The following is a 16,669-nucleotide window of genomic DNA, read 5'->3' on the forward strand; positions in this document are numbered from 1 at the left end:
AGAGCAGGAACACCTCAAAGGCATGTTTGTGGGTGAGGTTTGTATCCAAGAGCACCGTGGGGGTAATTCTGCACCAAGGACTGTCAGAGGACACCAACCCATCAAGGTCTGCATCTGCCTATGGCAACTGCAGATGTTCTAGACCAGGAGAAAACATCCTGCACCAACTGCAGCCAAGCTGTAGCCAGCTGAGAGTTATGGATTTCCCTGCTCACCTTCTTCTGCTGAAGGCCTCAGGTGCACAGCTCTGGCCCCTGCTCTGGCTGTTCCCCCAGCCTGGATCACCCCGTGCCAAATCGCAAGCTAAAACCAGAAACAAATCCCTCTTTGTGACTCAGCTGGCAGAAAGCTTCTCTTGCAGGCTCCTTTAAAAGGAGTAAGGAAGTACTTGGAAACAGGCTGTTCATGGCTCTCCATAACATTATTGTGTGCTGCTGGCATTTACAAAGCCATTTGGGAAGTAAGTGGTCAGCAGGACCTAAGTATATGGCTGGGCACAGCACCCTCCACCCCAAAGAATGAGGGGAGCAGATGGACAGCCAGCACCTGTCCTGAAAGTCTTGCTTACAAAGAAGGTCCAGGACTCCTGCCTTGCCCAGGGCTGGCCTCAGGTTATGCCAAAGCAGACTGCATATAAAAACAAAGTTTAAAAAAACCCATATGGATATACACTGCATATGGGAGACTCCATAGAGGACAGTCTATAGGCAGCCACCCCAGAACAGCCAGGGCCAGCCTAGGTCTGAGGGGGTAGCTTGGCAACTGCAGTCCAGTCACAGCTGGAGACGTGGGAGAGCTGAAGGTGGAACTTGTGCTTCTTGCTCCTTGATCAGCTTCATGCAGAGGAAGAATGGGGAGCAAGTAAGGCCCATTGCAGGAGAGGCACTGCATTCGTCTGTTTGGCAGACTACATTTGACAAGCTGTTCATACAGGACCTTCCTTCCACGCTCAAGCCTCTGCTTACATCTCACTGGGATAAAACCCAAGTTTGGCCAGAGACATCTCCCTCCGGAGCCGCATGACCTCCCAGTACATCAGCTCCACTGCAAAGCAAAGAGGGTGTGGGGAAGAGAAGGAAAAATGAACAGCAAACATCAGTAAGCAAGGCACAGCTGGATGCCAGCTCATGTTATGCTGTGCTTGCAGTGCATGAGCCAGGCTCATCCCCAGAGTGAGGGAGGCAAACATCCAGCAGAACAAACCCATCAGGTCACCCCTCACCAGCTCCACCCCAGGGCAAAGCTCCCAACAAGCTGATGAGCAAGGAATAGGTGAATCTATTCCCAGTCATGCCTTTCGTTTATCATTTAACCATGTCTCAAAGACACACGGGAGTTCAGGGTACCCCAAGCTGGCCCCAATTCCTGTCACACTGAACAGGACCTCTTAATTCCTCCCAATGGCCCACAGAAGGCATCCCCACCATTGCCAGTTACTACCCCCTCTTACCATCTTGCCTCACCAAGCCCTGCTGGATATAGCGGATGTATGTGAAGAAGTTGCACACCGCTGTGATCTGAGGGAGAGAAGGGAAAGAAGAGTCAGCTACAGAACTGCTTTACCTGTCAAGGGGCTTGCACAGCACCCAGCAGGAGAGCTCTTAATGTTCTGCATCTGAGAAATAGTACTACAGACCATCAGATGGAAAGAAACAGAAAGAAAGCTGGTTTTAAACAAACTAAAATCAAAATTCTGGGCATCTGCAATCCCATGCCAAGATACTACACTATTCATGAGACACACTGTGGAAGAACTCCAAACTACTACAGATTTGAGACCTAAGTAATCACTAAATGTGGCAGCAAAGTCCATGATCTTCCTTCAGAGAGCACTGTTCTCTGACTGAAGGAAAATCTTCGGAATTAAAGGTTTGTGCAGGGAGATAAGGACGTTTGTGACACATTGTGTGAGGCACTGGAAAAGGTTGCCCAAGGAAGTTGTGGCTGCCCCATCCCTGACAGTGTTCAAGGCCAGGTTGGACACACGGGGGCTTGGAGCAACCTGCTCTGGTGGAAGGTGTCCCTGCCCATGGCAGGGGGTTGGAACTGGATGAGCTTTAAGATCCTTTCCAACTCAAACCATTCCATGATTTTATAATTCTATGATTAGAGTACTTCAGTGCAAGTGACAAAAAACAGTCAAATTAAGTCCATGCACAAACCCAACTTTTTGTCTCAGAAATAATCACATGTTGCAGGATCTCTGATATGTAACTCAGGAAAGAATAAACTTCTAAAGTGCTCCACTGAATCAGAGCCTCACCAGTAACATTAACAGATCGTTCATGTTCTCCCTTCCCTCCAAAGAAAGGACAGCTTGTTCTCACAACTATTTGAGTCACTGATCTGTACTGGAACAGTAACAAGGGCCAGCATTTAAACAGCAGAAAATGACTGTGTTTTACACAGGAGAATTAAAAAATAATAATAAAGCAAAACAATCAACGCCCTGTATTGAGTCAAAGCATGGAAAGTGAACACACTGAAGACAGGTTACCTGAAGGAACAGAAGGCAGAGCACCAGAGCATGAAGCAGGGCTGGAGACCTGCACCCTTGTCATTGACCAAGAGCCACCTTGACTCAGGAACAAACTCAAGCCCCACAGGTTAGTTCAGGGCTGACCCTCAAGAGCACCTCCACGTCAGGGCTTGGAACAATTCTGCTGGGCTGAGGCGTGCTGGGAATGTGACAGGACTTACCCTGGCCCTGCAGGATGGTGAAATGTAGTAGTAATTCCCCGAATCCCCCAGCATGATGCGGTGCTTGCAGGTCCTGGGGAGGCCACTCAGAGCGCATTTCCTGCAGGCAAAGAAAGAAACACTTGAGTCTTCACCAATCCACTGCACAGCAATTCCACAACCTCAAGACTATCCACAAGGGGTGGAAGTGGGAGCTCAGAAGCCAGACCTGTGTCAGGCAGCTGAAGAAATAAAAAACCATGTCTGATATAAGCCTTTGGCTCCTAGAAAGATTCCATAAATGGCACGTTTAGGAGACCTTAGGCTAAATATCTGGAACCATGAATTATTCCATGCCCAAGCAAATGCTGTACCCTTTCCCTGGCAGACAGCCCAAGACAAAAACACAGAAAACATTACAGAGATGAGGCTGGAGCAGAGTATAACAAGTGTCATCCAGTCTCCACACATCTCTATGTCCAGGCAAGGCTTTTGCTGAAGGAGTTCTGCTCAGGTGCGCTTCACCCTTCCTGATGGGACACAAACAAGCTGGCTGGGGATCAAACCTGCTCCCAAAACAGGTAAATCCAGCATTTGAGCAGAATTTGCACATGCTGAGAACTCAGAAAAGAGCAACACTGCAGCCTTTACGCCAGACTCCTCTTTATTAATTTGGGCCTCACTCAAACCTACTCTAGTTGAAGCCACATGGAGTGACTTTCTACTGACTTCAGGGGGCTTTGGATAAGGCTTGCAGTTCCCAAGAACAAACGATCCCTTCTTGTGCAGACAGGGAAGAAGTTTGGCTTCACAACTCTAAGGAGATTTCAGACTGAGTGAAGAAAACAGTCTTTTTGAGACAGCTCAGCTCCCAGGGAGACCTTAAAAGGTGTAATCACCAAGGGGGCAGCACACCTCTATCTTCTTGTCATTTCCTTCCCTTATTTGCTAGTCAAATGGCTCCCAGCACCAGCCAGTTGTCCTTCCTTTATCACCACTTTAAGCAGTAAAGCAGGATATTCTGCTGCATAGTCATTACCAGGTTCCCCAGAGACTTAGTGGCCCCATGGGAAGAAGAGGGACATTGCTCCCCAGCTGCAAAAAATTTCTCTGTGGGCCATGGAAGATGACAACACACAGTAGCAGATGTTTTAGAGAGCTTCTGAGCATGTCTCTGTGCTTGCTTTCCACTGCTACCAAGGCAAATAGTTAGCTAAGAGTGGAAGCATGGGCTGTAAGTGTTCAGATGCAGTAAGAAATCACTGACCAAATAATAACTTAAGGAGATCAAATTCACAGAAGGTGCAGGATGACTGATACCTCTGTAAGCAAGATACCTTTAAGAGGTCCCAAATTTGAGCACTGCAGCATACTGGGAAAAAGAGACTCCAGCTGGTCACTCTTGGCTTGGTTGGTACTACTTAGTGTAACTCCAGAGATCACAGCCATAGCTGGAAGTAACCTAAACCAGCTTTAGAATAAACCTAAACTATTTGGACACTGCCCTCCAGCATTCTAAAACACCCATGGCATTTTACTAGGCATGCCATCATGAAAGTCAGTTGTCCCCACCACCTCCTTGCCAGCATTTTGCTCTGATGCTATACAGGCAATGTCACATAGTGGCCAACTTAGTCCCTGCCTGCCTAGACTTGCTCAAACTGATGCACTGAGTACAATAGGGTACAGAAAAGTAGTTCTGGTGGGTCCCAGCTTAGGCAGGAACCCAAACTTTCTCCTTTCTGGTCATAGAATCATAGAATAGCTTGGGTTAGAAGGAACCTTAAGATCTAGTTCCAACTCCCTGCCATGGGCAGGGACACCTCACACCAGACCATGTCACCCAAGGCTCTGTCCAACCTGGCCTTGTACACTGCCAGGGATGGAGCATTTACCTCTTCTTTGAGCAACCTGTTCCAGTGCCTCAGCACCCTCACAGTAAAGAACTTCTTCCTTATATCCAACCTGAACTTCCCCTGTTTCAGTTTGAACCCATCACCCCTTGTCCTATCGCTACAGTCCCTGATGAAGAGTCCCTCCCCAGCATCCTTGTAGCCCCCTTCAGATATTGGAAGGCTGCTCTGAGGTCAAAAGCTGCTCTGAGGTCTCCAGCAGCTTCTCTCCTCACGGCGGACCAGCCCCAACTTTCTCAGCCTGTCTCCATATGGGAGGTGCTCCAGCCCCCTTATCAATCTCATGCTGATCCACAGCACGCCCAAAGTTGCCACAAAAATCAGTGGTTTGTATCTGGGAAACAAAGGGGAACACATTCCTTTCAGGTCCTTTATTGCCAATAGCAAGATTCCTCCCTGTCCTGTGTGTGGGTGGGAATTAAACAGGGTTAAAAAGTTAGCTTAGTTCAGCTCCAGCCTCAAAGCTTCTAAATGGCACAAAATTAGTAACTTGTTAATGGATTAGAGATCTTTGATCACTAACTGAAAAATAAATACTCCACTTACGTTACAATTTGTGACCGGAACCCACTGTGAAGACAAAAAAAGAAATCAAAGGAAACCAATAAGGATAAACACAGGATGGGTTGTTCTTGGAACAGGCCTGACACACACTCATGGAATAATTTGCCTGAAGATGATAGAAAACATGGAGACAAGTGGTAGGAAAGCTGCACGCAGCATTTACTGTTGCAGAAACACCTCAGCTTAGAAGGTGCTCGCAGGTAAGGGAGGGAAGAACAAAGAAAGAGAGCCCTGACTGAACTTAAATTCAGTAGCTGAATAGAATCCCCTGTCTTCATCTGGAATGCATGTCCTCCTCGTGTCACTTCATCTGGAATATCATAAAGCTCCTCCTCTTTCAGTCAGTCTCAAGTTTTCTGTCATATCAGATACAGTCACATAAGCTCTGAAGCAGCCATAGCCCCAGAGCTGCTATGGACTGTGGGGGCTCTGATGGCAAAGTGACAGTGTCATGTGGCGAAGATGGTGTGCAGCAAGAGAAGATCACTTGTGACCTAGGCTCGAACCCACCTGGTGAACCAGCAAGATCAGGAGCACAAGGTGAGCTCAAAGGTCATAAGATGCAAAAACATGAGATAACCACAGAATGGTTTGTGTTGGAACGGTCTTAGAGCTCATCCAGTTCCAACCCCCTGCCACAGGCAGGGACACCTTCCACTAGAGCAGGTTGCTCCAAGCCCCTGTGTCCAACCTGGCCTTGAACGCTGCCAGGGATGGGGCAGCCAGAGGTTCCTTGGGCAGCCTGTTCCAGTGCCTCACCACTCTGCAGCTCTGACTTAATCTTTTCACCCTAAGTTATGCACAAACACACCTTCAGAGAACATTAAACAAGTTGCTACCTTAAGAGGGGAAAAAAAAAAACCAACTCTTCCAAGCCAAAGTCACTAACACATCACTAGGTCACATCCCAAAACAGTCATCTACAGTACATCAACTGAGCTAATTCCCCTTCTCATGGAAATAGTAGAGCTGAACTGGTCATAGGCTAGGAGAACACTCAGCTGAGCCCTCTGAACTGTTCATCTAAACTGACTGAGCAAGGCCTGGCCAAACTCCACTAAATGGTACAAAAAGACCAGTAGGAAGGAGAGGACAAGAGAGCATAAGCACAGTGTCTTACTTCGGTCCACCACACTCTTCTGCTGACACCTTCACCACAGGCAGTGTCTGGGAAGCCACTGGCTCAATGGTGAGTGTATTCTGCTCCACAGCCACTCGCACCAGCTCCGACAGCTGTGGCAAAGAGAAAGCAGATAGGAATATGCAAAGCTCACCTCCATAAAGGTGTAACTTTGATGCCGCCAGATTGTGCAGGTTTTGTCTTTCTTTTCTAGCACTCACCTCCTGCTTAGTGAAGTCCAGACAAGGTCCTACATCTTCTCGATAAATTCTGTCCAGGAAGGAGCAGGATTTATCCAAGGTTGGAGATTCCTTCCAGGCCTGGAACTCAGCAAATAAAATGGAGTCGACCTGCAGCAAGTGCCCAAGAGGAGAAGGAAGAGGAAAGGTGAGTGGAGGGAGAGATACCATATCAAAAGGTATCTTTTCCTATGCAGGTAACCTAACTACGAAGCATCTACTTTGGCATCTAAAAGGCTCAGACATTACAGAAGTGTCTGAGGGAAGCTGGTTTGCTCCAAGGATCTTTCATCTCCCACCCATCAGCAGTTCTGTGTCAGACTGACACAGACATACTGGGCTTACACTGACAGGAACCTGCAGGCACCTCTCTATCCCATCTCCCTCCAGGACAGGGCAGCAGCTCCGCTGCAGGAAAGCCACGACACAACCACCAGACAGACCAAGTGCTCACTCAGCCCATGGCAGGAACGATGAGAGCAGCTGAATGACAAAGCACAGAGGCAGTGGCACCCAGGACACAGGAGGCAGAACCATTCTGAAAGGAAAGGATTGCTACAGAAAAGAATGAACTGGGAAAAGCTATGAATAAACAACCATCAGCAGGACTACAGTGAGCCCAAGTATGAGCTCACAGGGTATGCCAGCCCTTTAAAGACCACTCCAAGCCCAGAACTCTGGTGTCTGGGGAGTTCCAGAGGTAATGGGAACACTGGGAAGCCACACGGGCTTGCAGAGGCAAGCTGAGTGTAGGAAAAGAGCTCTCTCAAAGGGAACTCAAGGAGTAGGAACAGCTTTCCTCATTCTAATGCCTGCTCATTGCTTTGGGCTTGGTAGCATTATCACTGCTCAGCAACATGGGACCTGGGACAGCATGAAGGCTGTTCCCTCCATCTCTCTCTGGATGGAGAGACTCTCTGGGACCTGGCATTTAAACCCCAGATGGATCATGAGCCAAACCACCAACCTGACTGACAGGGCTTCTCCTTAAAAGGCCAGCAAATCCTGTTACAGCTGGTGAAAGGAAAAACAAAACTAAAGAAACCCTGCTGAGCAACACAAAGAACATAGGTGAACAAAGCTGAAAATAGACCTGGGTTCTAGCACATTCACTCTATGCTATGGACACTGCTCACCTGGCACCAGGAGACAGCTTCAGAGCCACAAGATGGAAAAACAAATGGAGAAAAACAAAAAGAAAACAAAATATGGAGGTTAGCATAAAAGGAAGCTGGAACTGAAAGGCTGGAGGTGTGAGAGGTAGATGTGTCCCACCCATCCCCAGTGCTGTCCAGAAAGGTTACCTGCTGCAAGGACGAGGAAGCATCTGCCCCCAAGGCCTGCCAGCTTGGTTCATAGGTGATGTGGATTGCCTTCCCAGGGATGAAACAGAGGAGCAGAGAGAGGAGAGCAGGTAACCCAGACTTTGAGAGCAGAGCAAGAGACAGACAGTGAAGGAAAAGGTTTAGAGAGACAGACAAGATAGGGAAGTAACAAACGTGAGACAAAATAGAAGGTACAAAGAAAGACTCAAGGCCTCCCTTCCAGGGAACTAAGCATGTTGCTTAAGACATCACAGGGACAGAAGCCTCACCTTTTGTCTTCAGCTTTAGGTGCAAAAAGGGAACAAATTCTGTCATTTTTAGGCTCAATTTAAGATGGGGCACATCTTTTCCACAGACCACCAGTACTGAATGCCAGGTTCCCTTTTATGACCTCTCACACAGGCCATTAAGGAATTTGAGAGACAGAAATCAACAAGTTAACAAAAAAAACCCACCCACCCCATCCTTGATACACAAAATTACCAGCCACCTTGGAACTGGGATTTTAAAGCCCAGGCTATCTGCATCATGTAGAAGTTGCCTAATTGAAGAAATGGCAGGTCCAAATCTTTAACCAGCAAGTCACTTACAAGAGACAGGATTTCTCTAAAGATCATCAACATGAGCATTGCAACTGAGCCAAGAAGAGCAAAATGAACTGCTCAACAGGCAAAAGTCACCTCTGCTCACTGTAGGCAGAGGGCAGCTTCTCCAGGGTAGTCAGTGGTTCACTGAACTGGCCTCTCAGTTTAGAGCTCCTCTGTTCTGACTGGAGGAAAAATAGGTAGCCAAAGGTCCTTGAAAAGACTAAAACCTTTTCCATCCCATCCCTCAAAGTAGCTACTAACTGACTGCATGCGACTCCAGCTTCCAGCATACCTGGACTGTTCCCTGGCTTGACCAAAAGAAACCAGGCCTTCACAGTTATCAAACTCATTTTCCTCTGGCTTTCTTTCTCACATAAACTTTTTTCCTCTCTGCCTGTGAACAGTTAAAAGACTTTCATCTCTCATTGCTATTGCTGTCACAGGACAACAGCTATAGCCAATGTTGCCTGAAGCATTTCATCCAAACTCTACCAAGAGCACTGTGCAGAAGCTGACAAGGCACATTCACTGAATCCACTGCCAAAAGCAGACATTACCAGTGCTGCCAGCACAGTCCTGTTTGGGGAGAGCACTCATTTCAGAAGTGGCCCTTCTGCATATGCTCTCACACAAGCCAAGTGACTGCTGCCTTCCTTTTCTCTTAACAATTTTTCATGACAGAGGCTGCAGCACCCAAAAAAATCACTAGGGAGACATACTCCCCCACCACATTCCCACTCATTTTCATTCTAGCTCCCCAGGACAGCTGTGTATACATCTGGCTAGTTCAAAGTTCCCAAATGGAAACTGGGAAGGGTCCTGCTAGCAGGAAGAAGCATTACGTGCACCCATGGTCACAGCAGGTGGGGGACTATCAAAGCATCACCAAAAGGAATTAAACAGGGTTTGTTTGAAAGATATTCACAAATGCTTTGTATGCTTTTCTGCCCAGTTCCTTCAAGTGAGGAAGGAATTAAGTATAATTAATTAAATATATGCTCTGCAAAGAAGGGGAACAGGGACATGCCCATGAAAACAGCAACAAACAGAGCCTAGAAGTCGATGGAAGTGTCGTAGTATCCAAGCCAAACTAGGCAGAGAGAAGAAACAACAGCAAATCACACCAGAACAGGCAGTGGACTCAACTGCCAAGGTGCAGCAAGCAACTGGCTTCTTCCCAGCAACTCCTGACATATCCACTCTCAGGTCTGGTAACTCCTGAATCTGTCCATGCCCTCCAGGGATCTCCTGGCTGCTTCCTCCAGCAGTTGTCCTGACACAGCCCTCAACATGCTTCTCAGAAGAGGAAACCTCCACAAATGGAAACCCTCCAGAGCTTGCCTCAGCACAAATTTAGGGAACAAGCCACGTTACTGCACAAACAGCTTCTCCCAACACTGAAATCACAAAGCTCTCCAGGAAGCCCAAGTCAGAATCACACTGCTCCTTGAGCACAGTAACAACAGTGGCTCCAAGGCCAGTGCAGTGAATAGCCCTTACCCACCTCTCTGCACTCACGGCTGACGGGCTCTGCAGTCACATTTTGGCTGGCAGCTGAGACCATTGCACTGCTGGTGCTCTTGTTTCGCCCATGTCCCTTCCTGAAGCCAGCTTTAGAAGGGCTCTGGAGCTGAGGGTGCAGCTCCCGGTTTGGAGAGGAAGGTGTTGATGTGATGACCAGAGTCTTCAGAGCTGTTACCTCTGCCTGCAGCATGTCAATCTGAGGAGACAAGGCAAGAGTCAACAGCACCTGCAGCACCTGCTGAGCTTGAGCTTGCTGCATGTACCCCACCAAATACTAAAGCCACAGGGACCCAGCCACAATTAACTGGCTTCCACCTCTCAAAGGGGAGCTGGATCAGCAGCAGACTGCCTTTACCCCGCTCACTCAGTGTCTGCTGGAGATGGAACAGAGCAAAATGCAGCATCTCAGAGGGACTTTACTCTCCTCCAGCCAAACAGCACCATAACCAGGCTGGGCAGGGATGGCACCAACCTAGTACAGAGACCAAGAGACAGAGAGTGGAATTCTCACCTTCCCCCGTGCCTCCCTCAGCTGTTTCTCTGACGCCGCCTGTTTAGTGTTTGCTTCTCTCACCATCTTGTGTGCTTCCTGGATCAGAGAGAGTTTGAGTCAGCTTGTTGCAGCCTTGACTCATAAAGCCACCGGGACAGGCCAAAGCTCTGCTGTAATCACATGCTCCGGGCAAGCAAGCAGGGAGACAGACATCACTGCCACTTCCAAGGGTTTTACTCTGTCAGCTGTGAATAGCCTTCTCCGGGAATTCCCCAGAGAAGGCTCTGAGTGGCAGAGCCTGGACTGCATTAACTGAAGAGTTTAGCTGGCCAAATCCAAGGTCATCTCTTTTACCAATAGGGACTGCTATGAAGAAAGGGAGAAGCAAGTGCCTGCCCCTCCTTGCCCTTGGGAACTGCTTTAAAGCTGAGGCTTTAACATTAGCACCCACCTATGCTACCTCGCTGCTGTGAAAGTACCTCTGCAACACTGAACCTGCTTGGCTTCCTTTCTCAACCTCAGGCCTGTGCTGTCACTGCAGGCTTGCTGGTTGATCACTGGACTGTTTTATGACCTTGATTTCAGTCTGTGGCACAAATCCTGATCCAGACTTGTGCTCCACATCTTGGCTCCTCACTGGTGAGGTCACTGCTCTTGCTTGACTTGTTACTGCACTTTGCTCCCACTTGCCTTGCAGATAGGCCAGCCCTCACTGCTCTGGCCACGGCTGCAACGTAGCAGGAGCTGTAGCTCAGGTGGAGACCAAATGGCAAAGGCAGCTTAAAAGCATCTCCCACAGCATGAGGGGAGTGGTGTGAATCCCAGCTGGACCCTCCCTGCTGTCCAAGGCCACCAAAGGAAGTGAACAGCCCTCAGCTACGCTACCTCTATGTTCACCCTGACCCCAAGAAACCAAACCTCCAGGAGGGGGATTCTCTCCTGGCCCTCACACTCAGCACCAGCCTGTGCTTCAAAGGTACAGATGGGCCCTGGATTTTTCCTTGCTGCTCAGTCAAATCCAGACATTAGAGCTGCTGGTAAATGGGATTTTGCCAGGATAGAGCTTGGCAAGAATCATATTACAAGAAATACCCAACCAACAGGCCTTCTGAACAATCACTGGAGCAGAGTATATGAGGACATCCAGCTTGTTCCCACCCCGAGCAAGGGCTGACACGAGCCAGGGAATCATCTCTATTACACAGCAGCTGCTCTCCAGACTACAGAGCAGGCATGGGAGAGAGGAGAAGAGCTGTGTTAAGCTCCAACTACAGCTATCCCCACATCTGTTTGTGCTCCCAGATGTAGACCCATAACTACCGTGCTCTTCATGCCACCCCACAGCTGCTAGAAGGGGAAAGAAATGCATGTAAATGCTCCCCAGGAGCAGTTACAAGCCCCTGCTCTGAGGCTCTGCCTGCAGCACTGCCCAGCTCCACTTCTCCAAGTGGGAAAAGAAAAACTGGAAAGGAGGAAGCTGTGGGAGGAGATGGCTGGAAGTTCAGGGAAAGCCTGTCTTAAAGGAGTTAGATGTGAGCTTAGTTTAAGAAATTATGGGAAAAGGAAAAGGGTGGTACCTCAAATAGGCTAGCTGTTAACTCCTCTAGTTCCTGCTCCAGTTGTTCTCTGACTTTTGATAATCTCTCACATTCTTTGTCCTTCAGCTTCAGCTCCTGTTGAGGAAATGGAGAGAGACACATGAGCTCATAGCAGGCCCCAGCAGTGCTGTGCCTGCCTGCCCCCACTTGTCAATCACAACCTTTTCTCCCCACCACAGCATGGATCCCTGGCCCAGGACTCCTGTCTACCCCGCTCCATGTCCCTCCACAAGTTGTAGCAGGCTTTTCAGGCTGGAATTGCTCATTTGCCATTAGCGAGGAGGCTCCATAGTAAGAACTGCCTGCCTCAAACTGCTTTCTACAGCAGGTTAATTTGGATGTTGGCACAGAGGCTTTGGGTCATGCAACTCATGTCCTTACTCCAAAGCACCTTATGGCCACCTCAGCATAATCTCTCTCCTCTTCTGCCTGCTCCAGCCACATTCAGACCCTGTTTACCTCAGCACCACCTCTAGGAACACCCCCACTGCTCAAATCTCTGCCACCACCCTCAGGTGTTCTCTCAAACTCTGAGCCTAACCTTTTGTGCTTTGTGCAGCTCTTCCTTCAGGAATTCAGACCCCTTTTCACGGATTTCCACTGAAGAGCTGCGTAGACGTGACACGTTGAGCTGCTCGGTGGACTGGGTCTCATCCACACCTCCAGCATCCTGGCATCCAGTCTCTGGCTCCTCCTTGTTCCCCTTGGATGGCATCAGTGGTTTCCAGTGTCCCACAGCTGGTTGCTTCTGGCTGTCTTCCTCAAAATTGGCCTGGCTGTGGGGTACCAGCACAGTGAAACTTTATATAGGGGTGATTCACAGCCTTCCTCTAACACTTATAACACCAACCTCCACCTCCAGCCTCCCACAGGCACTGAGGTGAGGCACGAAAGGGGATGGTGGATGAAGAAGGCAGCAGCAGCTTCACCAGTTCCTTTACCCTTTTGGCATGGATTGCTTCCAGTCCAGCAACAGAAGAGATGGTCTAAAATAAAGATTCTGGGGACAACCTCCACTCCTATCCTGGGATTTTTAAGAATCACATCAAGTCTAGTTTGAGATGCCCAGCCTGCACTGCTTTTAAGAAGGGTTGGTTTCACAACAGTGAATACTTCCTCACAGATAATTTTGGGCACACAAAACTTAACAGGCAAAGCAATGCTATTAGTAACTCCTGGCTTAACCCTTCTCAACCAGCATGTCCCAGATACTGTTAACTCAGGATAAAGCAGGAAAAGTCAAGACAGCTACTCCAGGAATCCCATTCTTGCTTACTTTAGAGAGCAACACTGCAGCTGGCTTGGTTAGGATGCCAGTATACACCCAGTAGACCTAAGTTCAGAGACTCCTAAGTTGGAGCTCTCCAACTGAAGCAGAGCAGCAAGGAAGTGAGTACAACTCTCCCATTCCCTACCAATCTTAACCCCCTCACTGCAAACTCACTGGTTTCCCATCAAAGTCCTGCAGAGAGCTCTCTAAACCAGTGTATTTCCATTGAGCTGAGATGAAGCCCTGGTTTTTAGTTTCCATGGCTGGTAAGTGAAGATGTACTAGAAAGAGGAAACCAGAAGCCTTTCTCTAGTGCCCAGTAGGACTTTGTCAACTGTCATCAGACTAACACAGACCCTGGAAGAGGCTTGATCACCTGCATGACAGGGCACTGCAATATGGTGCTGTCTAGAGCACGTGCACCACCCTTTCTTCATGCACTGAACTGTCCTCATGCAGCCACTTGGTGTTTGAAGTCAGTGATCAAGCCTTGCACACACGGAAGCCTTCTATCATGTCCAGCCACCCAGCAGGACCCCCACACTGCACTACAGATTAACCTGCTGCTGGTTATCTCTGGGTCACAAGCCTTGGCTGAGCTGTGGTGCTATCCTCTTCCACGCACAGTACCAATCCCTCCTCCTGCACACTCCTCTTGGTTACTGCTTTTTCTCCACTACCTTCTTCTGCAGAGAAGCTATCACCTTCTTTTGGTTAGGTTCATTTTCTCCTCTTCCCTCTTCCCAATCTCTGTGTTTCTCCCTCCTGAATTTGCCCTACATCCTGTATTCCAGCCAGGCCCCACTCTTCCTCCTCACTCTGCCTCCAGCCTGACACTGGGTTTATCTCCTCAGCCATGGGCAACTCCAAAGAGCCTTGTTCTCCCTTATCTCCCTTTCTGCCCCCCAAAGCTGTCCATGAGCAACAGTTGTCCACAGTCATCTTCCAAAGAGGGAAAGAAAAAGCAGCTTGCAGCTAATTCAGCTCAGGTACCACAGGAAAGCATGTGGAAAAGCAGACACGGAAACACTCTGAACCCTTGGAAGACAAAGAGCACAAGATCCCTGCTGCAGTGTGATGCCAACTGGACAGGATTTGACTACAAAACTGGGGGACAGGCCCTGAAGTCAGTATCAGAGGTCTTACTGACCAGTCTGTTAAGCAAGAACAAGTGAAAGCGCTAGAAGGATGGTCATACAGCAGCATTAAGAACATAGGACAGAAACTAACTAGTGTTCCACTGACCTCACCTGGTTTCACTGAACATTCACTGGGAAGATCCAGAAAAGAAGGTTCATTCCAGTGATACTACTCAATTTGGAAGTGTGGAAGGTACCATAAAAGGGTGTGTTAGGGAAATGGCAAGAAAATAAAATTGGTTTTGGCCAGAGGAAAAAGGACAGACAGTTCCTCCAAGCAAAGATCACCTTGAGCTATTCAGCATGCTGGCACTGCTTGATAAGAAGTGATATGCACAAACATGGAGGGATAAGGCTGACTGAGCAAGCCATGACCAACAGGAACTCCCAGCCTGGGGAGGCATCTACAGTTTGAGGTGCAAGAGAGCATAGAACTGAGAACTACATGGTGTGCTCAGGGCATGAAATGCCTGCTCCATCCAGACAGTGTGCTCTGTTGGCACATCTGGTTAATCAGAGGAAAAGCAGAGCTGCACAGAAGAAATGCTTTAGAAAGGTCAAGATTAGCTAACATGGATCACTTACCTAAACAGTGACATCGCTAACGGGATGAGGAGGTCTCCAAAGGCTCCAAACACTAGGAAAGGGGAGGGAATAAACAAAAGAATGACCCAAAGGAAGAATGAAACACGCTACAGGAAGGTGCAGATTTAATGATACCAATTCATCCCAGAGATCGGGGAGGTTCTCTGCAATGGATTTGTCACAGGGCATGACTGTTCAACACCATCTCAGGTGGCATAGTGGAAGCTCTCTCTGCTGTGGACTTTTGAGATCAGACAGGGTAAGCTGCAGAGAACACAACCCTCAGGTACTCCTGCATTAAAGAGAAAACACACCAGAAGGGACCCAGCCAGTCTTAGCACCTCCAGCTTCTGTGATCAGAAGGAAGCAACAATCAGAGCGTGGAGAAAAAGCCAGATTCAAAACCAAGCAGCAAGGAAAAGGGACATTTCAACACTCCACTAAACTCCTAAGACAGCCAAACTAACTCATACATAACAGGAAGAAAAAAAACCCTGTTGTTTCTCTATGACTCTCAAGTTCTCAGATGAAAGTTGTTTGTCTTGGGAGACAGGTATCCCAGTGTATTTCCATGCACCGTGGAAGAAAACTGGAGGACGTGGAGGAATGAAACCGTCCCACCCACACTCCTTAATGACAAGGGACCTAAAAACCTACCCTGAAAAATCATTTCCATGATGGAATAGTGATTCTCTGCCAACAGAATCCCCACAAGAGCCTTGGCTACACTGGCTCCTGCCCAGCCAAGCCCCATCTCCAGTGTCCAGCTGGTGCTTTGAAATACAAACCTCTGGAGACCAAAGGACCACCGTGTACAGTCACGCTCTTGCTATTGCTGCTCTGACTGGCATCTGTCTTTCAAAGAAAAACTTATCACATCCTGAAGGTCCACATTGACACAAGAAATGCAAACTTGTACAAAAAAAAAAAAAAAAAAAAAAAGGTGGTTTCTGTAGAAAAAGCAAAAAAATGTGCAGGATCTGCACTTTTTCCAGCGGGCCCCACATGTTTCCTGCAGTGCTGATCCGACAGGGTTATTTCCCTTACAAACAGCCCCAGGAGCCTCTCCAGGTTAAACTCCTACCCTCTGGCTTGCAAAGAGGACCCGAGTGTTGCATCCTGAGCGGGACAGACCCCTGACTGCTGCCACCCTGCACCACCACGAACTGGCATCTCTCATCACCCCATCGGGTGCTCAGTAAAGCACCTCTCGGAAGCTTTAGGCAGAAGTAGTGTTTTATTATAGCTTAACATGTAACTTCTATTTCTTGCATCTGTCTCAGCGATCACCCACTGTGTGCTTACACCTGAGGGCTGCTGATGGACACGATACATCTTTATTCTATCACAGAGTCACCAACTGGTTTGTGTTGGAAGGAACCTTAAAGCTCCTCCAGCTCCAACCCCCTGCCACGGGCAGGGACCCCTTCCACTAGAGCAGGTTGCTCCAAGCCCCTGTGTCCAACCTGCCCTTGAACACTGCCAGGGATGGGGCAGCCCGTCTCCTTTCCACACAACCACAGGCACTTCCACAGCTTCAGAACCCAGAAGGTTTAGGGCTGCAAGGACATGAAGCGCTAACAACAACGCTAGCAAACCCAATGGAAGCCCGAAGGGACCCTCAGACACCCCC

At 48.6% G+C, this 16,669-nt stretch overlaps 1 protein-coding gene across 1 annotated transcript; it reads right to left on the bottom strand.

Annotated features, from left to right (window-relative positions):
• Positions 1 to 745: 745 nt before the first annotated feature.
• Positions 746 to 15,050, bottom strand: RAB3IL1 (RAB3A interacting protein (rabin3)-like 1). The gene is made up of 10 exons (XM_010020365.1): positions 15,037 to 15,050; positions 12,584 to 12,818; positions 12,022 to 12,117; positions 10,463 to 10,540; positions 9,932 to 10,147; positions 6,498 to 6,626; positions 6,277 to 6,389; positions 2,701 to 2,800; positions 1,451 to 1,517; positions 746 to 1,044 (listed from the first exon to the last, which is right to left on the bottom strand). Exons 1-10 carry the CDS (start codon positions 15,048 to 15,050, stop codon positions 962 to 964), a joined length of 1,131 nt encoding a protein of 376 aa, XP_010018667.1. The 3' UTR covers positions 746 to 961.
• Positions 15,051 to 16,669: the final 1,619 nt, after the last annotated feature.

The sequence above is a fragment of the Nestor notabilis genome, unplaced genomic scaffold, assembly GCF_000696875.1.
Source record: "Nestor notabilis isolate BGI_N333 unplaced genomic scaffold, ASM69687v1 scaffold5718, whole genome shotgun sequence".
NCBI classification, from domain to species: domain Eukaryota; kingdom Metazoa; phylum Chordata; class Aves; order Psittaciformes; family Psittacidae; genus Nestor; species Nestor notabilis.